At 36.3% G+C, this 25,634-nt stretch overlaps 1 protein-coding gene across 3 annotated transcripts; it reads left to right on the top strand.

Annotated features, from left to right (window-relative positions):
• Nucleotides 1-20: 20 nt before the first annotated feature.
• Nucleotides 21-20,954, top strand: LOC111869410 (TBC1 domain family member whacked). 3 transcript variants are annotated; one of them, XM_023860920.2, is made up of 10 exons: nt 21-98; nt 190-318; nt 885-1,035; nt 9,958-10,057; nt 10,802-11,016; nt 12,665-12,845; nt 15,031-15,105; nt 15,469-15,583; nt 16,453-16,607; nt 19,159-20,954. In XM_023860920.2, exons 3-10 carry the CDS (start codon nt 899-901, stop codon nt 19,267-19,269), a joined length of 1,089 nt encoding a protein of 362 aa, XP_023716688.1. In that variant the 5' UTR covers nt 21-98; nt 190-318; nt 885-898; the 3' UTR covers nt 19,270-20,954. The 3 variants fall into 3 exon arrangements, with proteins under 3 accessions (XP_023716688.1, XP_023716689.1, XP_023716690.1); XM_023860921.2 differs by lacking the exon at nt 190-318 and having other exon boundaries at nt 41-98; XM_023860922.2 differs by lacking the exons at nt 21-98; nt 190-318; nt 885-1,035 and adding an exon at nt 5,206-5,353.
• The last annotated feature ends 4,680 nt before the right edge of the window (nt 20,955-25,634 follow it).

Genomic DNA, 25,634 nt, shown 5'->3' with positions numbered 1-25,634 from the left:
GTCGTCATATCCTGTGATTGCTTGCTTGTTTACTAACGTTACTACGTTCGTTTTAGTCTGTGGTTGTGGGTAGGTGTGTTGTGCAGTGCTTAGCCAAGGTACGATAAGAGTATGATAATGTTGGACAATTTCGTGGCGATAAAAGTAAATAGATTTTTGTAGTTCATGTGTATGTTTAATTTTTTTAAGATAATATGGCCGCCAGGAATCGAGAAAGTGTACAATTTTTATATTGCATGAAGGGGTTCAATATGCATTCCGAACTTCAAGCAAGTAATAGAACTATGTCTTAAACAATTTGCCGAGTGTTGTTACCAGGTAAAAATAATCAGTTACAGTTCTGTATTTATATATAATTGCATTTGTTGTGTTTTTGTAATACCAATTCACATGTGCCAATGACTTTCTGTCAGTGAAGTGACATTAACGCGTAGGTCTGTCCAGTTCGGACGGTGAAGTAATTGGTGTTCGTGACGCAACTCTTGGCATGTTGCCTGAAAATGTGGTCCATTGCAGATTTTCCTAACCGTTATTAACCTTTTCTGAGAAGTTAATTGAGTGAAATATTCGTAACACGTTTGCCGCGTCAAGTAAGCAAGTAAGCGTTTTGTCACAGGCTGCGTATTTCATTGCCTTTGCCGATATCCTCGTGTAACTTTGTGGTTTTATCCTAGTATATGGGGCACTTAGAAGATACCGGTGGCCACCCAACATTTGTAATGTTAGGCTTTCCTTTTGTCTTAAATAATGGAAACCAAAGTTTAGGTTTTGAGTTACGTTTTTAAAAATGAACTTATAATGTAGGCAAGGAGGGAACTTGTTTCTCTAGTGTTTCCACAAACTAGAATATCATCGTTCTTAGCCCAAGCTGCCCTTGTATTTAGGATGTGATGTTAAGATGGCATCATATCAAGAACAAGCAGATGACGATGATACAGGCTCCGAGGCAAGTAGTGCAGTGCACAATGGATCTGTGATTTCAACTGTACCAGATCGTCATGGATTTCTTGGTGGTTCACAGTATACTGCTGATCCGTAAGTGTACCATTTTAGTTTTTGGTTTTGACCAACATCATTCCATTAATATAATCAAATAAAGAAAGAAGAATATCTCAGTTACGAAATTTACTGTAGTTTGACTTCCATTGTTCTGAAGAAAATGAGATTTTGAGGGGTGCAAGCCATTTATTGTTGCCACTGTAATACCAAAGTTCTGTATTTCAAATTTTAAGGCCTGAATCTGAGGAAGGTGTGTGTAGTTAATGTACACTAAAAACTGTGAAATGGATTTTATGTTTTGAGATCTGCAAGTCTGTTAGTGTTGCTAAAATACAAATTGTGTACTAGAAATATTATGCTGTAGCATCATGTTAAGTGTAAGACAATGTTTATTATTACTTACTCGACATAATCCTGGTATAGACATGCCATAAATAACAAGAGCATCAACATAAGGTAAGGAAAACTGACATATACCCATACCTAACATGCAGACCAAGAACACATTCAAATTTCAGGTCATAGGAAGGATCCCACGTTAAACAATAATGCATGTTGGCAAACACCACCAAAACATCTGGCAACGCAAAGAAAAATGTATATGACAATTGAAAGAAAAGGAATTTTTTATACCTTTTAACATTTTAATTAACTTTAATTCCAATTAGAATATTTTTTTTTTTCCAATTTTCAGATTTAACATTTAATACATTCCATAACATGAGAACATTTACAGAAACAACATATCTGTATAATATACTTGCAATGTTTAAACACTGGCCAATGTAGATAGGTATAGAAGAGAGATGGTAAAGGGTGTATGTACCCGATGATGTCTGCAATAGGCTAAAACAGGTAGTACATGCAGACATATAGTTGGTCTATACCAGGATTGGGTCAACTGAATAATGAACAGTGTACCACAGTTGCAGATTTGACCATTTGTGTTTTGTATGTTCTTTTGGATGTGAATGTGGTTTGTGAATGGCAGATATTGTTTGTTCTGATATGGCCGTAATTTTGAGGCTGAAAGTATTGTATAAAGTAAAAACTTATGCACAGAAAGTAAATATGTGAGCCCTGGGGATGTAAACCCAAGTTGCCATGATTCAGATTGCAGCTTCAAGTGAACTGTCTTAGACATAAATTATGGTGAATGTAAAGGTAAAACTATCCCTGTAACTGGCTGTGGAGGCCCATAGGGTTGTGAGATGTCAAGGATCCCACATTTTCTAGATATTTGGCTCACAAATGGTGGTGAGGCTGTCAGCCATATGCGCCGGCCTCCCTTTACCACCCAGGGAAATTCCTGGTACTCATTTCTGTTAGAGGCTGAGCCGACCCCAGGGCCATAGTGTGGCTGGAAGAATTAGGTCAATTGAAAAAATCCACCTCATCGGGACTTGAACCTGTGACCTTCCGGCTTGTAGTATAGTTCCTCAACCAACTATGCTACTGCATGTCCCAGACATAAATTATGAGCTTCATGAAATTGGAATCTTGAACAAAGTTATGGAGTAACTGTAGGTTACAAAACATTTGGAAATGCTTTGAACAATTTGAACACCCAGGAACAGCAACATTAAACAAACAAGGTTCACAATAAAATTAAGAGGATAAATTATTGTTGTCATCATCATCATCATCATCATCATCATCATCATCATGATCATAACCAACTAACTCCATGGAGCTTCATCAGCAGTTTTAGAGTCACCTGAAGGTGACAAAAGTTGGTCAAAACATGTAATATGCATACACCAGTAATGTAGAAGGGATTTTAATGTTTAGAACTTCTAAAGGGTTAAAAAAACAAATTGCATGTGACATGGCTAATGATCAGTGATAATTAAGTGATGTGCAACAGGATGCTATGATACAATATTAGAAACATTTAATAATTCTACAAAGGCAATTGAAGTATCATAATAAACTGGTACAATAGGCCAGAAGTGGCCGCAGTGCAAGGGACTTAGTCCCACCCCACTAGCAATAAAAAAAATCATAATATATTCAGGCTCTCTAAATTTATCCATTTGGATTGAATTGAAATTAATTTGAGCATCCTAATTTTACTGCACTGTATGCAGGCAATCTCAAAATGCATGTTAAAATGTGATGGTAGAAAGTGTTACCTTTTTATGCAGGCAGACGTTATGATTAGTATAAGTGGCAGAATCATGTACAGGAAGTAGGCTACCACCTGTTCCTTCAATGATAAGAGCAGCATGAAGCATGAACTAGGACAAACCCGCATCTGTACAACAACATTCTGTAGGGGAAATGGTTGTTACACTATCCCACCTTTACACTGGGCATATTTTTGTGTACTGTATACACAAATTATAAACCAGATTAACAATATCTTATGTAGTATTTTATTCTGATTAGCCTTTAGATTAGTTTGACAGTTTCAATTTTGAAGGTCCCTGACCTTTGTAGAACTTCATAATAAAAGAGAAAACTACTAGTAATGTAGGTGGATTACATCCTTTATATAGAGCATGGATTTTGGGGTTCAGTTTATGAGAACTGTGAAATTGGAATGGCTTCAGATTGTGCTTTCCTGCATTGACAAGGGAAAGAATTTTTAATAGACGTCATTTCATCTTCCCATTTTTGGTTGACTCTTATGGCTATCATGGAAGAATGTTCTTTGAACACTGTTTCCTGGATAATATGTATGATATTTTATAGCTGGGCTGTACAACTTCAAACTTCTGAGGAGACACATTGCACATTGGTGCCTACTTATAAAAATATATTTTTTCCATTGCACATGTATATATAGTTATCTGCCCCACAGTGATTAGACCTTTGAAACAAAAACATATGTATAACAACTGGACTCATAAAGTTCAAAACATGGCATCTAATTTAAATGTTAGCAGGTCAGTAGTTTTTAAAAATCAGTGATTAGAAGTTTGTGAGATTGTATCAATATTGCATATAGTTTTGGAGTCATATCAGTTCCATATTTTTCAGAGCTGCCATGTGAAATCATGTCAGGAATTATACAGAATCCTTAGCACTTTTCTTAAAGTTTCTTGACAAGACTCGCCATCTTTCTTGAAGAAGGGGAAAACACTGTTACAGACATTTTGGGAAGTGGAAGGATATTTTCACAGCCTACATAGCACCAGGTGGTGGCCTTCATGCTGCCAGTTAGGCAGTCCCTCTCCATCTTCTGGTAGAAAGAAAAGGGGCTGTCAGAATTATCATTGGAGATGATCACCAAACAAGTTATATCCAGCGATAGTGCTTCACAATTGCAGACATAAGTGCTGACTGGAATCTCAACCAGGACATCTGCTATTCCACCTGGGGGTTTTCGTGGCTCTACTCTGCTCTTCAGTGCATGTGCCAGGATACTATTTTCAAATTAGGTCATGGTCACTTCCATCAACACCCTTTCCATCCAACTATTAATTTTTTGTATAGATTTATGTTATTGACAGTGTTGTTAATTAAACTCTAAGTAAAGTATACAGCAGGTCCCATCCTCAAGAAGACATCAATAAAATCGGGAGCCACTATTACAATACGTTTTTGAATGCTAGTATATATACATGTACAGTTGATAAAATACAGTGGATATAAAATCTAATGTTTTAACAACTACAGCGGCTGTCTTAATATGTTAAAATATTTACAGTTAGTTTGTGTTGGAAATTGTAAACCAAGTTGGTTTGTGTCTTTTTTATTATTTCTTCTCTTAAAATGGGCCAAATGTGTACCGCCTTGTAGTTCTTGAGAAGAGGAATCTTTAATGTTGTCTTGTAGGTGTTCGTGGTGCGCTGTGTTGTTATGGTCTGTAAAGACCAAAACATGTAAGGGATGGGGGATTGAAATACGAAAAATCTTCACTAGTCACACTGGATGGAACTGTTTATCATGTATAATTATAAGAATTAATTTGGCCTAGAAATTCAAATATCATATTCTGTGTTTGGAAGGCGTACCAGTAGACTTGTAACATTATAGTGACACAGAAATACTGGTGAGTGATATGTTACAGTGGTGGTGCCAGTGGTGTAATAAGCTCTGTGTGTGATATCATACTGTCTGCCTCCACCCACATCACTGTTACTCTACATCAACAGCCAAGTGGCACTAATTAAAATGCAGGGCAGATTACATTGAGTCTCTCAGTCTGTTATCAGGGCTGGACAAAATGTTATTACATCATGTTCTTTACGTTCAGTCAAAATGATCTCATAATGGGGAGATGGTGTTTTTCTGTGCACCTGCTCTCTGAAACAACTTCATCTGAATGGAATTTGGAATGAATGGTCCATATAAAAAAGTTTTCAGTGCAATTTTATTTGATATATTAGAATTCTGCTCTAAGAATGTGAGTGTTTTTTTTTTCATTAATAATATGACTAACAAAAAACAAAAGTTTAATGACTTTTCTTATGTCAGAAATCATGAAGTACTTTATTGTGAATTCGAGGTTCTCATGGTGGTGACCGTGAAGAGTATAATCTTTAGGAATGTGACACCATATTGTCTGGTAGAAGTTTATTGATGTTTTGAAGGAACTTAATGTCTCCATCTTCAGGGTTATCGAGTATGCTGTGTGCAAGCTACCTGCTTGCTTGGGGTGGTGGTGGAGAGAGAGAGAGAGACGTTTTTAGAATCGACGTTGTTAGTAGATGTATGACATTTATATAATTCATATAACAGAGAGATTGCTCACAGAATTTTCCAAAAGTGTTTACTCCCATTTCTGTATAGAAAACATAGTGGCGGCAATACTTGTCAGTTTGGAATGTACAAACATATTTTCCAGTACTGCTCCTCCCCCCAAGATATGCGCAGTGAAATTAATTTTATGTTTTAGAAGAGTTTTTAGGAGTATCTACGTGCATCTACAACATAATGATATAAAACCAATTTATTGTAAAAATAAGAGTACTTACCTACTAGTCTTTGTATGTTTAAGTATAATTCATGAGGTTAACGGTTTACATATGCCAGAGTTGCTTCATTGTCATCGTATTTTGCATTCAAGTGTAGTCAGTTATGAACAGTACACTCAACCTTACTGATAAGAGTGTAATTTATGACTTCTGTGACTTCTCTTTGTGACTCATTTTTCCTTAGTGGTCAAGTACCTTAAGAGATGCTGAAATATGACAGCTTTGATTGAAACCTTACATCAAGCCTATTTTCTTATAATTCATCAGTTTTACACCTCAGTATTAAATTACTACTTCAGAGCTTTTTATGAAGCTGTTAAAACGTGGTATATAGAGGTAATAAGAAATTATTGAAGTTGCAGAAGTGCATAGTGGTATTTATGTTTTGAAATTTAAAGATGCCACTACAAAAACCATTCAGTGGTTCTCAAGTTGTTACATGTGAGCCAGTAGACAAACAGACACAATTTGCAACATTCTGTTGTGAATGTGCCAAAAGAACTAATTTATTATATTTAATAATTGGGCTGATTTCTTAACAGTGTGAAAGCAGTTGGATTTATTTAACTTGGCATAGGGAAGCATTTTATAAACTCGTAGATTCTGTGAAAGCAGAGAATTCCTTGACCAGCTGAATAGCTGTAGTACAATTGAGGGAGTTAGTGGAGTGTAGAATATTGTCACAGTTTGTTTTATACAGCAGTGGGTTGAATTTTCAAAGCATGGAATCACCAGGTTATAGCATTGATTGTTTTGGTGCCCTCTTTGGCTAAACAGTTATTTGTCATTCAAACAGTGTTTCCATTGTATAGCTGCACCGTGAACCTGGTTTAGCCTCTGCGTTGAATGACAAAGAGTTTTCATCCAAACTAGGAAGCAGCATTTACAGGCAATAACTGGCCATTTAAAGTGTCTGCCTTCCTGTCATAGTATGTTGTTAAGTTGTGAGGACTGCTAAACAGATTCCAGTGAAAAGTGCAGAGTAGCATATGTATATTATCATGTCTATCACAGTTGACACAATTTCAATAATGTAATATGATCATTTGCTTATAGCCATTGATTCGTTTCATGAGAGTTGAACTGCTCTAAACTAAATTATTTACATAGACATAGTAACAGATACTAGTTTATTCGAAATGGCTCACAGAATAAGCAGATTTTTTGTACCTGAAGTTGCAGACAAAGCCAGCCTTGAAAAAATGTTTCTCCTTCTTCTTCTCCCCCTCCTCCTCCTCCTCCTCCATCATCATCATGATAATAGAATGGATAGTATCCACAGAAAATACTGATTTACTGTATAGACCACTGTCGCACATTTTAGAAACACATTAAATACTGTTTCTTACAGTGTATCAACAATTATATGCGCAATAAATTGTATCTTCATTAATATGAAACCGTTTCAGCTTCAAATTAATTTGTGCATGACAAATTGTTTTGTGATTGGGGAGGGTAAATGTAGCCATAGCGTGAAGCCAACTATCCACCTGTTCTGGGGTTAAGAATGTGTGGCATTTTGCTTTTTATTTAGTGGAATTTTATCAGCCACTGAGGTTATCAAACATTGAATAATACAGGGAGGTTCTTACCCATGTTGACCGGTTCACGGCTCTGCACTTCACGTCAACCAGTGCACCACTGGCTGTGAGGCAAATGTGAATTTTGCCGGTGAATCAGTATGCCTGATGGCCGATAACGTTTGGAATTGAGGAAAGTTATTAAGTTTTTGAGCCGATCACGTTGGCCGCACGGTCTAAGGCATGAACTGTTTTCATACGCTCGAATGCTGGGATCGTGGGTTTGAATCCCACTCAAAGCACGGATGTCTTTGTATGCATTTATTCTATGTTTGTGTTGTCTTTTATATAGGTAGCAGCCTTGTGATGGGCTGATCACTTATCCAAGGAGTCCTATCATCTATATAAAGAAGATTATGAAACTGAAGAAGAGGCCAGGGTCCCACAAAGGGCTGTAGAGCCATTGATGAATAAGTGATTGAATGAATGAATGAAATTAGGTTTGTTTACCGCTTGATGGCATTATGGTTCGTGGCAAGCAGTGCGGTTCATGCACAGGAATTTGTTTATGATTTGTCAGAAATGGTTAGCAGTTATCAGCCCCATTAGCCATTTGTTCTCAGTTACAGTTAGTGAGAAGTTTGTTCCATCATGGTGCTGTATAGTTTAGAACAATATATATTTCTGTATGACACCCACATAAAATATGGATCTGCTAGGAAGTGTCAGCAAAAATTTCAGCTTAAATTTCATGAAGAAAGAGTTTCCAAAAGAAAAACAGTTCACAATATGGTTTATACACGTAGATCAACAGGACAAGAAAAAACACAACCCTCCAAATGCTTAATAAAGAAAAGTTAGATGACATAGGAGTCAGACTTGAACATACACCAAGAAAATTACTGAAACTTCTAGCTCAAGAGACTAGAGTGTCGAAGTATAGTGCAAGAAGGGCAACACAATTACTGAAGTGTAGACCCTATAAAGCGACAGTAATCCACACCTTGCAGCCGTGCGATCCAGCTAGCAGGGTTCATTTTTTCAGTTGGTTTCAGCAGTCTGTCGACGAAGGTGAGATCGATCCACAGTTGACGTTCTTTTCTGATGAAGCATGATTTCGCTGTCAGGGATGCATAAATATGCAAAATAGTTGCTACTGGAGTTTACAGCATCCACATCTAACCCATGAAGTCCTGCTCCATCCAGTGAAAGATGGTGTCTGGTGTGCTGTAGGTGCAAGAAGGATTGTAGACATTTGTTTTTTAACGAAACAGTTAGTTGTGAAAGACACGTAGAGATCCTTCACATACAATTCTTTCCATAGTTAACAGAAGAGGAAAGAGTCTATGGCTGGTTTCAGTACTCAGCTACCGCCCACACTGCAAATATATCTATTCAGGCTTTGTCTGATGTCTTTGGGGACCAAATTATTAGCAGTGGTATTTGGCCATCATGTTAACCCCATCCTAATCCTTGTGATTTTTACTTATGGGGTTGTTTGAAGGACAAAGTTTACAACAGTAACACCGGAACCGAAGAACTAAAAGAAAATATTGGCAGGGAAATCGCAAATATTCCTGCAGAGCAGCTTCAAAGATAAATCAGAATGATGTCCACTGGTGCAAGGAATGTTTTGCATGTATAAGGACAGCATTTTCAACGCTTTCTGTTATCTGTGAATCATAACTACTTTATTACGAACATTAGCAGCAGTCAGGCATATTGATTCATTGGCAAAATTCGTATGCTCCTCACAGCCGGTGGTGCACTGATTGCAGGGAAGTGCAAAGCCATGAACCAGTCAACAAAGGTAAGAACCTGCCTGTGTAAATAAATAATCATAACTGGTGAACTTGAAAACCTTGATGAAGAAGTGGGCATGGCCTAGTTCAAGTTACTATCATGACATTTGCATGCAGGAACTGAGGAAAATCATGACTACCAGCACAGCAGTAGTCAGTATACCAGCCAAAATAAGACTAGGCACTTTCCATTTGAGCCAACTTGTTTGGTAATCTGGCCTCGTGGTGTGCTTTTTGGTGCTCAGGCACACTTCACATGACAGGAGAAGTTGCTAATATTTAAACAGAGATCTCAGATCTAGGGTACAAACTGTTATATTTATGATACATGACAAATCCCACTTCATTCTAAGCAGCAGAAGCATATTTGAAAGTTTGTTACTGATAACTGCTAATTTACAAATAAGATGGTCAAGTAATAAAACATAGCATTCCATTTCATTTAATTTTTAATTAATTTTTACACATCATACCAGAATCGTTGTTACACTGTTTTATGAAAAAATGAGTGCAGAAAAATTAAGGATATGTGTTCCAGGTTGCATATTAGAGTGGCCAAATAAAGGAGTCAGATCAGGCCGAACCAAATAGAGGTCTGCATAAAGCAACTTTACAGGCTGCTTGTTGGAGACCTGATTTGTGCAGTTATATGCCACATTCAAGTCATGTAAGATGCAAGAAAGTTGATTGCTTGGAATATTTGTTGTCCAGGAAGCAGTTGGTGCCTCCTGGTGTGGTGTTACGGCGTGAACAAAAATGGCTGCGTATGCTGTCCAACTGGGAACGTTTTATGACCAAAAACTACAAAAAGGTGAACAGAACTTCGTCTGTTATGGACAAAATTTGAGGCTGTCACTGCCATCACCAAGAGGGGTACTATTCAGTGGGATGTTAAACCTTGTACTCTGGTAGAAGTGTACTGATATTTTGAAGGAATGTATTGTTTAAATCTTTAGAGTAAATTTACAGTGCTTAATTGGCTTACTCTTTAATGCTGAAGATGGAAGCAGTACATTCATTTGAAACAGTAAATTTCTACCAGACTACAATGTGATTTCCCAGAAGATATAGCTGATCTTAATATATTGTAGTCTTATACCACCTACTACAGGAGCCAGTATAGTGATGGGGTGCAGGGGCAAGAGATTTTACTCTTCTCCATATTGCTCATATAAACTCTGGGACCCACCCAACTTCCCATCTAGTGGGTACTTGGAGCTCTTTCTGTGGGGTAAAATAGCTGGGGTGCAAAGCTGACCATACACCTCCATCTAGTGCTGAAGGAAAGAATTATGGATCTGTATATACATGGACTCCATACTTCTTCATGACCTGGTGCTTAATTAAACATATGAATAACTTTGCCTTGCCAGCTACTACAAATATAAAAGAATTTGAGATTTCATTGGCTAAAATTGTTCAATATCCTCTAATATTTTGATAGAATGTCATCATTACTTGTAATGTTGCACAGACGTTTTAGTTAGAACTGTGGCTTATTTGTGTTTGTAGTGATATGAATTTGAGGTTATTCATCCTCTGTTCTCGTACACAGGTTAGAGAGCGTTGTAGGAAAGGCATCCCTCCATCAGTGCGTCCTCGTGCATGGCTGTATTTATGCGGTGGGAAGTTGCTCTTGGATCAGAGAAGAAACTTGTATGCACAGTTAACAGCACAAGATGGCGACCCGCGATGGGTGGATGACATTCGGAAAGATCTCCATCGCCAGTTTCCGTATCATGAGATGTTTGTTGATCAGGAGGGTCATGGGTAAAGATTTTATGTTTCATCCAGTTTTTGCTAACTGTTGAAAGCTTTGGATGAGGAGACTGAACAGATGAACTTAATGATGTGTACAGGGGAAGCAGAATGATTTTTTGATCGTGTATAAATTCAAATCATTTATTTTGTTAAGAATGTCAATAGTGTATGAATTATCATCAATGGTTTCAAAAATTAGTGTTTATTTTTTAGTGAGTTTGAAACTTTCATTAATTATTTATTTAGACTTCCAACTTTTGCCCGCTTCAAATTCATTAAGGAATTTGAATCCTATGTCACCCATGAAGTTTAATATTTTATTCATATGTAGTAAATACTTATGTCATCAAGACATTCTGTGCCCAGAATTTAAAATAAATATATCTTTTAAAAATAGTTAAGTACAGCAAACTCCATGCATTGTCAGCAACCGGCTGTATTACAGGAGATTTCATGAGAGCTAATATTTTTAACTTGAAAGTTTTTGCTTGTAGGAAATATAACTGTATGAAGGAAACAAGAGAATTAGTTGTAATAACACATTTCCTCAAAAGCCTTTAGAAATGTATGTTTGATTATACCTTAGCCAGGGTGCAGTATTTCTTACATGCCACACTAATTCCAGCTCTTGGAGGGCTTTTCCCTGGCTCATGTAGAGAAGCATTAATGTCTGCTTAGCAAATCACTGATCATATGCAAGGTTATATCACCCAATCAGCCCAACTGATTAGTTGCAATTGTTTGAACAGATTTGTTTATAAAGAAAGAAATCAAAATAAAATTTGAAACAACATTGTTTACAAAGAAAATAAGTAGAATAATTTTAGGAGACATGACTAAACTAATTGTATATCCAAATGCACGGTCTACTGAGGCATGTTATAATGGACTTTACTGTATTCCTCAAAATATGTGGCACATAATGTTTGGTTGTTGTACTCTGTAGCTGTGTATAAATGTTGGTTAATTTGGTAAAGTTCTGAATTTCTTGTATCATATTGTGCTGTCTTCTCATTCCACAAACGATTATACAGTATAGATGCATATGACTACATAATGATACATTTCCATTTTCCAGATTAGGAAGTGTGTGCAGATTTTGTGGCAGTTTTAGTTATCTTGCTCCTATGTTCACTTATGTTCACTATGTGCAATGAAATGACACATGGGCATCCAGCATGCCCTAATCACTTATGACTGAATATATTTGAACTTGCATGAAGGGTAATGATAACTTTTGCTTAGGTTACCTTTGAAGGGTACACGTTCAGATTAATTTTTCAGTGAGCTGGGGTTTGGAGTGTTTGAGATGCGCCACTGTAATTTATAATGTTTACTAATATTTTCATCTTGGATGGTAGGCACACAGTCTTCTGCTTACACATTACACCAAATCTGAGTACACCTTGGAATATTAGATGATCTTTGTCCATTTGAAACAAGGAAAGAAGGAAGGAAGGCTGCAGTTAGTGAACCAGAACCTATGAAATGTAGCAGAACAGGCAGGTTCATGCTGCAGACACCCTATGTTGTTATCCACTTTTATAATTTTTGTGTTCTTTGGTTGAATTTATGTAACACTAAACTTCAGCTGCACAGAAATTGTATTGTATGTATGTGCTACTTGCATTAATTATGTTTATTTTTGTTTTGACAGGCAGCGTGACTTGTTCCAAGTCCTTAAGGCATATTCTATCCTCAATTCAAGTGTTGGCTATTGCCAGGCTCAGGCCCCATTGGCAGCTTTCCTACTTATGCACATGCCTGCAGAACAGGCTTTCTGGTGCCTCGTATCCATTTGTGACAAATACCTTGGTGGCTACTACAGCCAGGGAATGGTAAGTCCATCTGTATGCAAATCACTAGAGGGGTGTCACTGCTCCTGAGTAAGTGAAGGTGGTACTCATGTCCAGTGATATATTTATCTGAAAATACATACCTTGTGGGGTAAAGCAGCCTGCAGTACCGTGAGTTGTGCTAATTAGAGGGCTTGCAAGTATCTGTAGCTTTATGCTAATTGAGATCAATTGAATGCAATATTGAAAAGAATGACCTCAATAAAGGTAGTATAATTTTTTAACCTTTAAGAGCCGAGCGATGCCATTTGGTGTCATTAAAATAAAGTCAAGGGGACGAATGATGCCATATGTCATCGCACAGTCCACGCGTGCGGCTGTCTTTTTAAAATCTAATTTTAAGTTATAAATTCTTTTTCTACTTACATGATTTTGGTCACCATCTTTATAAGTTGTCTCTCTTCCCACCTGCGTCGTCTAACGGAATGTTGGCTTCGTGTGGAAATCTTGGAAACATCCGGAAGTCCAGAGTCCGACGTCACACTTCACGCACTTTGTCCGGACGGTTCTTCGTTTCCCACGCGAAAAACACGCACGACACCTCAATTGCGAAGTAGAGGAAGTTGGCCAGTGATGTGGTTTGGCCTCCTCTAATCGAGATATCTCCGATGAAACGGCAGGGGTTCGACCCCTGGGCCGTTGATGGCGAGGTGGACCCCTTCCAGCATGTTCCGCACAAGAGCGAGACGAAATTCTCTGTGTGACAACAGGATGTAACTGTTCAGATCCAGGAGATGGAAAAATAGTTTATTTGTCCATTTCCAGGTTCAACGACAGATGCTATAACTGCTTGCTACAGTTTGCCCACAGCTCCACCTGAATAATTATTCACACTCCTCTTGCCATGCTGGTGTGGTGGTCCACAGGTTTGCCGACGAAGATGATGGGTCTTCGTCGAAATCCATTTCTGAATCACTTTCCTCAACACCACTCTCAGAATTGTCGGTAAAACAATCTGATTCGGAGTCATTTATGAGTTGAAAAATGTCTGAATCTTCCAAATGAGACCACGCCATGGTGAGCTGACAATATCACTGTTCTCGCTGCGAAACTTTGAAGCTTGATGACACTGCTTGGCTGTGGTATAAAGACGATAGCCTTGAGAGTTGTGATAAACTAACCGAGCAGGATCAGTACAAAGAACTTGTTGTGTATAAACAATCAACGTTCTTATAAACGAAGAGATACTCACCCCTCATCTCTGCATTATGAAAGAAGGTACTACGTGTATAAGCTTCGAGACATGCAAGACAAAACATGTCTACATAACCATCCGCTGTGTTGCCACATGTACATAGAGCATTCTTAGTTCCAAGAACTATATGAATTCTTGTAGACAGATGACAAATTTGGGAATTTTATACTTGGAATCAGTCTAAAAATTTTTACACATTTTATAAAGTCTGTAAATTACAATATCTGATTCTATATTCTTTCTAGAAAAAAGCAGCGTTTATTTGGTTCGTTTATCACAAAAATTGTAGAAATCACAGCAATTTTAGGAAATGATTACAGTTTTTATTGCTTTAAAATTGCGGGTATTTAAATCAAATCCATCCCGCTGCCATTACCGCAATTTAAAGGGCCATCACTTAAAGGTTAAGATCTGTTTTCATGTACCATTTCAGGACACTAAGTTGTCACTAGTATTGTTTCCATCTCACAAGTTCGTCCATACATCATGTTGCTTTTACTGATAGTATGGAGTTGAAAACTGAGGTGGCCTCCATATACATAATATTTGTACCAAATCTGGTTAAAATGTTGAAAGTGGGATGCACACACAGAGCAAGAATGTTGATCTCATAGGCATAATGTCTTTCCTTTAAAAAGAAAAGTAGTTAAAAAATAACTATTGAATTCTTGTGACACAAACAGGATAGTGTACTTTCATTCTGAGAAGATCGTACTAGGGCTCGGAAGTTTGTCATAGTGACATAAAATTACAGTGTAAGGAGTAAGTTAAGTATGATTAAAATATTTGTTAAATGAGGTTTCTGTTTTGATAATTTCAACTTTGCTACTAATCATTGATCCAGAGGTGATAATTATATATGATAGAATGATTTGTCTTATCAATGATTAAAACAAACCTTGTTTTATTATATAATTCTTGTTTCTTCCTGTAGTATTGCAGTGGTAATGATACAGATTTCTTTTTGAACAGGAGACCCTTCAGGTGGATGGTGATATCTTATTTGGTCTTCTGAAGAAGGTCGCTCCTAATGTATACAAACATTTAGTGAGTACCTCTTACATGTTCATGTGTTTATTTGTATTTCATTCCAGCAAAACTCCTTTGTTATACTTATTCCAATCGTTGTAATTGTAATGTTCAAATCAGGTCATATCTAATGATGTCTGCTTGCTTAAATGTTAGTGCATATCTTTCCCTAACGGAAGGTTTATTATTATTTACCTCTAATGAGGCCATCAAAGTGTGATGGTGTAGTTACTAGAAAATAATCTTATCTTTTCTTCAGATAAATGCAAATGACATTGATGTTATATTGAGTAGCGCTTCAGGCATTAATGTGCAGTACTTTATTGGTTAACGAAGTTATGACATTATGGTAACATATGATGTGATGAAATATCTTTGTAGAAAAAGCAGAAGGTGGAGCCAATTCTGTACATGACTGAATGGTTTCTCTGTGTGTTCACTCGTACATTGCCTTGGGATACCATTCTTCGAGTCTGGGATATGTTCCTTTGTGAAGGTTAGTAGCACTTAATTAAAATTATTGATAAGAAATGTGTTTTTTATTCTTGATATTAAGTGGACATCTTCCTCTCTTTCACATACAAACCCCTCACACTAGTTTGCCTTACTGAAACATATGTATATACTGTGAAACCATGTATGGATTTGCTCTTCTGTTATAAATGTGCCCTTATATTTAGTGCCATAAATTATCATCATATTGAAGCATGTTTAGCCAAATGTTACTGAATTTAATAGTGTAAGTGGAATGTGTTACAGTTTAGTTTGATTTGAGGGTCTCACAGCATTGGTTATGAAGAGTTTTGCCTTTTATAATATAATGTTGTGTAATATGTGGAATGTTTAACAAAACTTTTGGAGGAACATGTCACTTCCATCATCAAGCAGTCATTAGTTACCCTGCTTGGTGCTTGAGTTCATTGTTGCCATATTTTTCAACCATGAAGACAGAGGTGAAATGTTTCTCCAAAACATGGGTTGACTTTCAGTGCACTATACAGTATTGTATCCCAGAAGATAGAACTCTTCTGTGTAGTAAATACACCTATTCATGATGTAAGAATGTTCCTTAGACAGTGTCCATTTTCTAAAGTAGTAATTATGTTTACATTTGCAGATAGAAGCTTTAGTCTTAATCTTGTCTCCATACAATGGAGAATATCCCGGGAATCTCCTTACATCGTGACACCAGACCACTATTAACTAACTTTCAGAACTACAAAATACATGAAGTGTTTCTTATTATAACCCCACTGTATGAGGTATGAGTGTGGCATAGTGAAGGCAGTAGAGAAATAACCATGATCCACTAATATGATTTTCACCCAGCTCTTCTGATGAAGTAATTTCTGTACCTTCATATAGGAGTGAAGATAGTTTTCAAGGTAGCATTAGTAGTCATAAAATTCAGCCTGGGACGTCAAGGTGTACTGAAGAAGTGCCCTACCATGTATGAAACACTAGAGGTGCTCAGAAACCCTCCACAAGCTGTCATGGATGAAGAGTTTGTTGTACATCAGGTAAAGTACATTAACAATGACAGTTTTGATAGTTGAACCTAATCTTGGTAGCCATTTTTCAAGTGCAGCGTAGAAAGCTTTTATATGGGAATTTTATTTCTTATCATTTTTTCAGTCTTACTGCTATGTTTGGAGACATGCGGTAACATAGTTGGTTGAGGCACTATGCTACAAGCTGGAATGTTGTGGGTTCAAGTCCCAATGAGGTCATTGGATTTTTTCAGTTGACCTAATCCTTCCAGTCGCACTATGGCCCTGGGGTCAACTCAGCCTCTAACAGAAATGAGTACCAGGAATATTCCTGGGGGTAAAGGGCGCCCGGTGCGTAGGGCTGACAACCTTGCCACCATCTATGAGCCAATTGTCTAGAAAATGTGGGAACCTCAACATCTCACAACCTTATGGGCGTCCATGGCCTGTTACAGGGATAGCTTTACTTTACTCACTGCTATGCTTTGTCATAATGAAATAATGTATTTCATTGTTGGACAGTGAAAGAAGAGAGTCTATCATCATCATCATCATCATCTTGATTAATTTCTGAATTCAGTATGTGTAGATTGAATAGTTTATTGCAGTTCTCGTTCTCTAATGCCACAAATCAGTGCTCTCCATGCAGAAAAACATGGAGATGATTGAGAAGCCTTCAGGGCCATCAGTTTTTGCCCAGTGGCAGGAATGGTTTCAATAGAGTTTTGTGTGTTAATGTTCTTTGCAACTACACAACTAGATGGTGCCAGCAGTGTTTGTATCTATTACATTTAAAACGATGATGGACATTTTGTCTGAGAACAGCAAGAAAGAATACCTAAAGTCAGTCACAAAGTTCTTAAGGCTAAAGGAAAAAGGATTTATGCAAGGCGTCTGTTACTTCATAAACAAAATTCCTAAATTACATGAAAGGAAGAAGAAGTATATGCAATAAATATTAGTAGTATATTCTTAGTAATAGTAACGGTAATAGTAATGGAGTTAATTTAAGAGAGATGTTAAAACATTGAGGAGTGACCACTATGATAGAAGATGTTTGTAAGAATGTGCTACATAGGGCCAGATGGGCATTGCCTAAGCCTTTTTTTTTTTTATACAGTCCCCCCCCCCAAATAAAAAAGTACCTGTACAGTAAGTGTGTGCATGAGTGTGTGGGGTGAGCATTATTGCTTACATGCTGCTGCATCTCATATGAATGTGAATAGAAAGATACCTGTTCAGATGTCAGCTGGTTTAACACCTCTCCTTGATGAGGGTCTCATGGCTTTCCATATTCTGTCCAGATAATACCTTATTATTCATGATTATCTTCCCATCTCATTCATTGCTACATAATCTCTGCAGTTGAAGACTATGAAAACTCCTTTGAACTGGCTGTTATGAAGTTATTAGCTAGGTTGATGTTTCTCAATGAAGAGTCATTAAGGATAATTCAAAGGGTGGTACAACACATAATGTGTAGTACAAGAAACAGAATTGGCTCTAGTATGTGAAACAAGAAAGACAGCTAAAACTTGGTATTATGACTGAGGAAGCCATGGGGCAGATGCTTATTTCTTTTGCCAGAAATGTAAGTGGTTGCAAAACACTGGGCTGTACAAATGTCTCATGCTGTATCTCAGTGGGATCCAATATTTTGTTTCATGAAGAATCCTTGTGCCCAGAGGTTTGTAGTATAATCAACTGCTACATCAAAGCAAACTTTTAATTTTTCACTCTACTTCTAGTAAAAGAAACCTGTTAGTACACTGTCTCTCAAAAGTAATGGTGGGGTTTCAGGAGGCTCTGTCTCCAAGAACACAAATAGCATCATATTGAGTGTAGTATCTTTGCATTCCTCCACTCAGTTTCATGAGTGAACACCATTTTCCAGCAAGACATTGCACCATGACTTTTCTGAAGATTTCGGGGAAGTACTTCATTCAGCATTTCCTGGAAGATGAATTTTTGAGGGTTGTTAATTTTTGACCACCCAGTCAGCATGGAACATCTAATATTATTGATTTCAGTCTGTAAATCTTCCGAAGTGTCTGGATTATTTCTGTGTACTTTCTATTTCAAGTTTTCCAAGATAAAGATCACATCCATTCAGATCTGTGTGAAGCATGATGGCTCTAGTCCTTTACTGATTATTTGCTAATTGCAAAGTCTGTAGAAATGATACTGAATTTTCTGTGATGTGTACTCATGAAATGGCTGGTCGGAAGTATGCGTAACTCTAATTCTCACAAGAAGTGTGCTGTTCGCAATGGTTGGACATGAAACGTGTCACAAAATTTGGGAAATGTGATTCGACATCAGATGGCATCATTTTCAGCAACTGTGGTAATCACCAAGTTAGTGAGAAATTTTTGCTGAAAAAATGATTTAACTCTGCTTGATACCTTCAGTTAGATTATGAGGTTGTGTTGTAATATTCACATGTAAGAGAAGTTACCCACTTACCAATGGCATGCTCTACAAATGGTTGATAATAAGGTTGGTAAGATAGGAATTAATTGCAGGTGGGAAGATTAAAAAAATTAAATATTAAATTAACCTCTTTTGATTGTTTCCTTAGATAAATCGGCTTAACCTCACAGAAGAAGACTTTGAATATGAGCATCAGAGGCAGACTGCAAAACGACGGGCAGCACAGGAGAATGGCAAGCGTTCTGGCGGCAGACGGTAGCAGCAGAATGCTGTTCCTCAATTGAAGGCAGTTCTTTGGTGACATTGATCTTGGTGCCTCATTACTTTGTGATAACATCATGTTTCTAATCATCTGGAAAGCAGTGTGCACAAATATACACAATGTAGGATAAATTGAGATGATCACTTCTGAAAGCTGTGTGATTTATGGTCTGATTTTAATGTAATTAAATAGAAAATGTTTTGTTGTTGTTTCCATTATTATATGAAGAAAATCAAGTGCAAATGATATAATTACAGCCATTTCACTGCATTCATTCAGTTTCATAAAATTCTGTCCTATAAAACCTTGTGTTTAACTGATTGTCACATTGATAAGACGGAACAGATTAGTCAGTACCGAAAACACTGTTTTTGCACTCACTTTTGTGTGTGTCTCTGAAATTGAAGGCTGCTATGACTTGGGTTTCTTTATGTGTTTTGGAAGATCTCATCTTCCAGAAAGGAATCGTCACATTGGAAAGAAGCTGTCAGTATTATCAAAAGACTGACATGTATGTATTTATTAAATATCATAATTTCTTCATTGATATGACCATGCTCACAGTGTTTCTACCCAAATATTGTTTTGCAAGTATAGTAACATTTCCTCACAAGCCTTCTTATTGACCAATATTTAGTATCATGTTGAACATGCTTGTTGGCCTGTATGTGCAACAGTTGCCTTGATTGTGACTTCTTATTAGCATAAAATTCTTGTGAATATGAACAGTGGGTAGAAAAGGAATGCAATATTAATTTTATAGAACATAGAACTGTAAAATCAGTTGATGAATGATGTTTTGAAATAATGACCCATAAAATGAGAAAATGATTTGCCCTCGCTTTCGATATTATCAATTCTATAACCAGATTGTTTCAGTTTTTAGTGGTTTTTCTTGTTAGTATATAATTTTTTAGTCTGAATATTTACTAGGAGGGAAGACAAGTCACTGTCCTCGTATACTATGGTTCGTGTGGTAAGATTCCTCTCATTGTACATTTGAACCGTACTGTTATTAAAGTGAACCATTTTATTCTGGTGAATGTTCCTAATTACTTTCTAGTAAGTCTGTGGGCATATGGCATATGACACTATCTACAGACTATGTAGTATCATATGTCAGAAGTACACAGTTGTAATATTCACTGCTGTGAGAATTTCATATCTCATACCTTTTTGATAATCCTGTTCCACACAAGATTAATGGCTGCCTTTCTGGCTTTACTATAAATCTGAAAACGTTTTTCCAGTTTCTCCATATAACACTGTGAAACAACAACAGAAATGTTGTGGCAGATCTGAACTTTTTAAAACTAGTAGTTTCTATATATCAATTATTTTGTGCCTGTAGATAAAACTGGGGTAGCTGAATATGTTATTTAAAAAGATATGTTTTAGCATATATACAGGTCTGTGTTGGTGTCTCGACTACCCACAGCAGTGCCTGGTTGTTCATATCACATGGTCACAGAACAACTGATCCATAATATTTTTGTCTGTGCTGTATTTCTTTAACAGCATCTTCTCCTGAATTTCTGAACCTCAGAAAGTAACTTAGATATTTAATCTTCTTTTCTGTTACATTCCATTATATGGCATATAAAATAGTTGTACAAAAAATACTGCCGAAGTATTACTAAGATTCTTCTTAAAAGCTCAGATTTGTGTGTGTGTGTCTGTCTCTGTCTGAAAATATAATTCACTTACTTTAATATGTCAGAAGTTTTCATATTGCTTTAGAGCATTAATTGCAAAACTTTGTCATAATGTGGTTCCTTGAAGGTTCATTGATGATATCACTCTGCACCCCTGATTTGTGGTTTATCTTAATTAAAAGCAGTGTTCATGATAGTGATTCGGTGCTAATGATATACCCGTGCATGTTAAATTGATAAGATTAATAAGAATTAAGGGATTAATACGAGATTCTGCCTTTTGAATTCTTGAGTTGATGTAGGTGATGATTTCATCAGAATAAAAATCGGTATAAATACATTTGAAGTGAACAAATTAAAATGTTTGAAGCATTCTGATAGATACCGTATGACATTAGGGCACCGTGATATTGAGTTGTGGAATAATTTCTTATATCCAAGCATTGCTGAGGTCTCACATGCATCAAGAAGTTTCAAATTTGAATTAAATTTTTCCGTTGTATTTCAGCATTCAGTCAAGGGATCAGGATTGCTGCCTCCTTAGTACTTAGCAAATAAAATAAAAGTATCATCCATAAACAATGAAGTCCGTATTTTATTTTTCTCTGAATCATCAGTTTCATTATTGCACTAGGAAAACTTTAAACAGAGGAAATTGAACACTAATTGGTGAAACTTTCAGGCATTGACATTCGAGGATTTTACATAATGTGGCTTCACCCAGAAAGAGATGGAGTGAATAATTTTTAGATAAATTACAATTCTCAGACTAGTGATTATTTTTTTTTTATAATTATTATATCATGGCGAGAGAAAGTCATGAGGTCAATAAAGAGCTATGATCTGACTGGCTAAGGTTTGATTTCCACCAGGGGTGCTGGAATTTTTCTCATTACTGTCTAGAATGGTGTTGAGCCACTCTACCCAGAGATAATACCATTATGTTATCTAGAGCTAAGGTTAGGAATACATGAAATTTAACCTCACCCTACATCTATACTTCAGTGAGGTGGTGTCGAAAATTGATGCATTTACCTTTGTAGTTTTATTGCTTACGAGAGAAGTTTGAACAACTAGTAGAACAGAACATATCTGCAGATTATTGTGCATAACTTGGAATGAACATTGATATATAATAAGACACCACATCAAATGAACATTAATATTTTGAATACTGTATGATGAACTGAGGATTGTTGTAGTAACTGAATATTTGTGAAATAAATGGTGCTGGGGTAGTGACACATGGACAGGTTGTTCTGTGATCTGTTACATGGCTGTCGACATAAGCTGGTGAACATAAATTTTTTCAGGATCTTAATTTATCTATCCTGATATTTTTCTAAGAGATTACATATCAGAAACAGCTTCTTGAAGCTATTAATACATGTATCATTTAATATAATATATGCACTTGCAGGATAAATCATTGCAGGTTAAAATTAGGAAGTAAATATTATTATCAAAGTACAATTTGTCACAAGGACTTCCTCCTGTATTAGTGGCATACTGAATCATATACATGACTGAAACATCTTACAAATCAAATGTTGTCTGTAGGTAGGTTAGACTGTGTATGTCTAAGTAGCAGTTTGCAGATGATTATATTAAATTTTGTTTTACTTGATCATCTTTATGACCAGAATTATAGTTAATTATATATATTGAAACTCGAAGTTGGTCACTTGCCTATGTCAACATTATCAGAATCAGTATATATATAAAGTCTTCCTTTAAGACTTCTCCATTAGAATTACAATAGTGACATAAAAAACCCTAGTACCCATTATTTCACTGTTCCACCTTCTGTTGAATTTGAATTATGAACATTTCATTTTTGGTATTGGCATGTACCTGTATTCAAGGTGAGCAATCATCTTTACCAAACCATTTCATCGTAATGGATAAATGTGTTGTTGATCTATGACCTATGATCACAGTTGTGTGGTTTGTATATGGACCAGTCTCTTGTCACTTTGCTGCTTTATATATGTTTAAGAAAATATTGAATGAATATTGAGACCTTGATATTTTAAAGGAATCTGTTACCTTCATGATTAAGAGGTTTCCATTGCTGCATGTCATCTTGGTGCAGCAAGACAGGTCGTGTTAGGCCATATTTAATTAGAAGAGAAAGTACAAAATTGATAGCTTGTCTGATAAACATATATAAATGTTAAAATGTTTTTGTTTCCTCCTCCAAGCACTCTTGAAGTATAGTTTGCACGTGTCCTGTGATCAAATATATATTTATAAACCCAAATAAACAGGACTGGCAAAAGTTACCTAATTAATTTATCTTGGTAGGAGTGTGTTATTTTTCAGAGTTGTTTATAAATTTAAAATCATATATGGGTCTTTGGAAGTATAATTTAATAACAGAATATTTTATTCTTTTATGTGCTGCTTTTATGCCTAACAATGTATACAGACGCTGAACAGAGTTCTCCATTTTAACTGGTTTTTGGCCTCTGTTTTGACTTCATGTTATGTGTAATTCTTTTCCTCCCAGTACATTCAAAATACCATCTGAGGTTTGTTTCGATGTTACTCATGTTTTTCTGTCATCTTGCCTGCCCTTCCTTAGGGTATCTCATGCTTTAAACACAGAAGAAAGATATGAATGTGATTGCATTCAAGCTGGAAAAACAGCGAGCCTTGCACATATTTGGTGTGGCTTATGCTTACCATGGATGGGGTTGAAACAGGAAATTGTCACTATATATACAGATATAAAATAGTGATTTAGACTGTCCGCTCTTCTCTGTCTTCTCTCCTTTGGACTATTACTGAGCTTTCCTAGTCATAGTATTTTGAGTTGGCAGCATAAAAGCAACAGTGTCTCCTCAGAGTAAGGGGTGCATGGCCATTTCTTTCAAGTTTACCCTGTATGTGTATATTATTTTGCACTGTAGCAAGGAATACCTTTCTGTTCAGGCATCTGTTTTAAACTTACCATCGTTGTTATATTAATAAAGGGAACATTGTTTGAGTAAGTTTTGTTTAAATAATTTCTGCTTCTGATTCATTGGTAACTTAAAAAATGCATAAATATTTATGTAATGTATGTTTTATACTAGCTAATGTATATATTAATTATTTAGCACTGTGCCAATACTTTAGGAAATGGTAGGTTTGTTTGTTAAGAAATTTTCTGCATAATTTGTTTGTTTTTTGAGGACTGTCTTCATTATTTCCATTTTTTAAATATTTGTGAATATGTAATGTGCTGTACTGTTTACCTTGTTAAGAATTTATATAGCAGTGTTCTGTTTCAGTCATTCCACTCTTGTAATATGGTGATCAGTCACATTTTCATGGAGCACAAGAATCCAGTTTGCCAGGAAGCTAGTCATCCTGACTGCAGTTGTTCATACCTTTTCTCACTTCTCTACAAAAATATTGCATTAGTATCTTCAGATAAGACACAGCTGCCTCCTCCCATTCTGTCATGTCTCCTTCAACACTTCTTTAAATAAATTCACAAATCAGGAAACTAGCAAACAGAATTATTATTGATCTTTATGACTAGCTGTTTACCGAGTTTGTATGTTTGTTTTCTGCCCTGGTCATCATTGCATTTCTGCATGTTTTATCACAATCTTGTGCCCATCAAGCACAGAGGCAAATAACAGAACATAATGGTAAAAATATATGCATAATTTGTTGTATTAACATATCATAATTGATAAAAGTTTTGTTACATTAAAAGTAACAGTTATTCATAAGTTACAGGAATTACTTGATGTATGTAAGTGAATTCACCATCAGTGAGTGGCAAGAATCCTGCAGTTTACTTATCTTTCTTTGTGCAACCATTAGGGCCTCTGTCTTGGTATCAAGGTTCTTCTTAAGTTAGCTGTATGTCACACTTGATATATGTGTTTTTGTTATGTTGATAAAATTTGTAAAGATGGTATCAACAGAGATGCTACATTACCATGTATGATTTCCAGAGGAAACAATGGGATGAATACTTCATCTGCTATTACTGCTCAGAAGACTTTTATACGTCATTGGCATTAATGCTTTTAAACATCTTTAATGATGCATCATTGTCAGATATGGAGTAGACTACAAAATCTACTAGATTTGATTTTCAGTGTCTAGTGGGGACCAGAATCACCATACAAGATCTCACTGAACATGTAGGACATTCCTTCTTATGGTTGCTTACTCATGCTGTGATGTACCCTGAGATGTTTTAGATGGACAGCATAGTAACCACAAGATTAATACCCACAAGAAGCATTACCAATGCACTGAACACTCAGTCAAGCAGCAGTAACTTCGGAGGAGTTATACTTTTAGTGCTATGTCTTGCTTCAGAGCTTAAAAGGTAATATAATCTGATGGGAGATGAATCAGTTCCCTGTTGATGTTGGTGAAAACCTTGAAAATCTCCAGTAAAACTGTATTTGGACATTTAAATATGAATTAGATATGCTGAGATTGCAGACTACAGAGATTTTATTTAGGCATAATATGGATTCCAGCTTGGGTTGGGTGAAGTATTTTGCACTTCCTACTGAGTATTCAGTGTCATGGTTGGCATTACTGCTTTTTATTTGGGAAGTCCTGGATTTAAACCCCAGTCTGGAAAGTGTTATTCTTTTTGTTGGTTACTTGAGAGAAATCCAGGGATAGTTCATTAAAAGTAGTCCATGAGCATTTCTTGTTTACATCCGTCATCCCAGAGAGGGTTAT

The sequence above is a fragment of the Cryptotermes secundus genome, unplaced genomic scaffold (assembly GCF_002891405.2).
Source record: "Cryptotermes secundus unplaced genomic scaffold, Csec_1.0 scaffold813, whole genome shotgun sequence".
Classification (NCBI taxonomy): domain Eukaryota; kingdom Metazoa; phylum Arthropoda; class Insecta; order Blattodea; family Kalotermitidae; genus Cryptotermes; species Cryptotermes secundus.
This window is presented reverse-complemented; position numbering and strand designations above follow the sequence as displayed.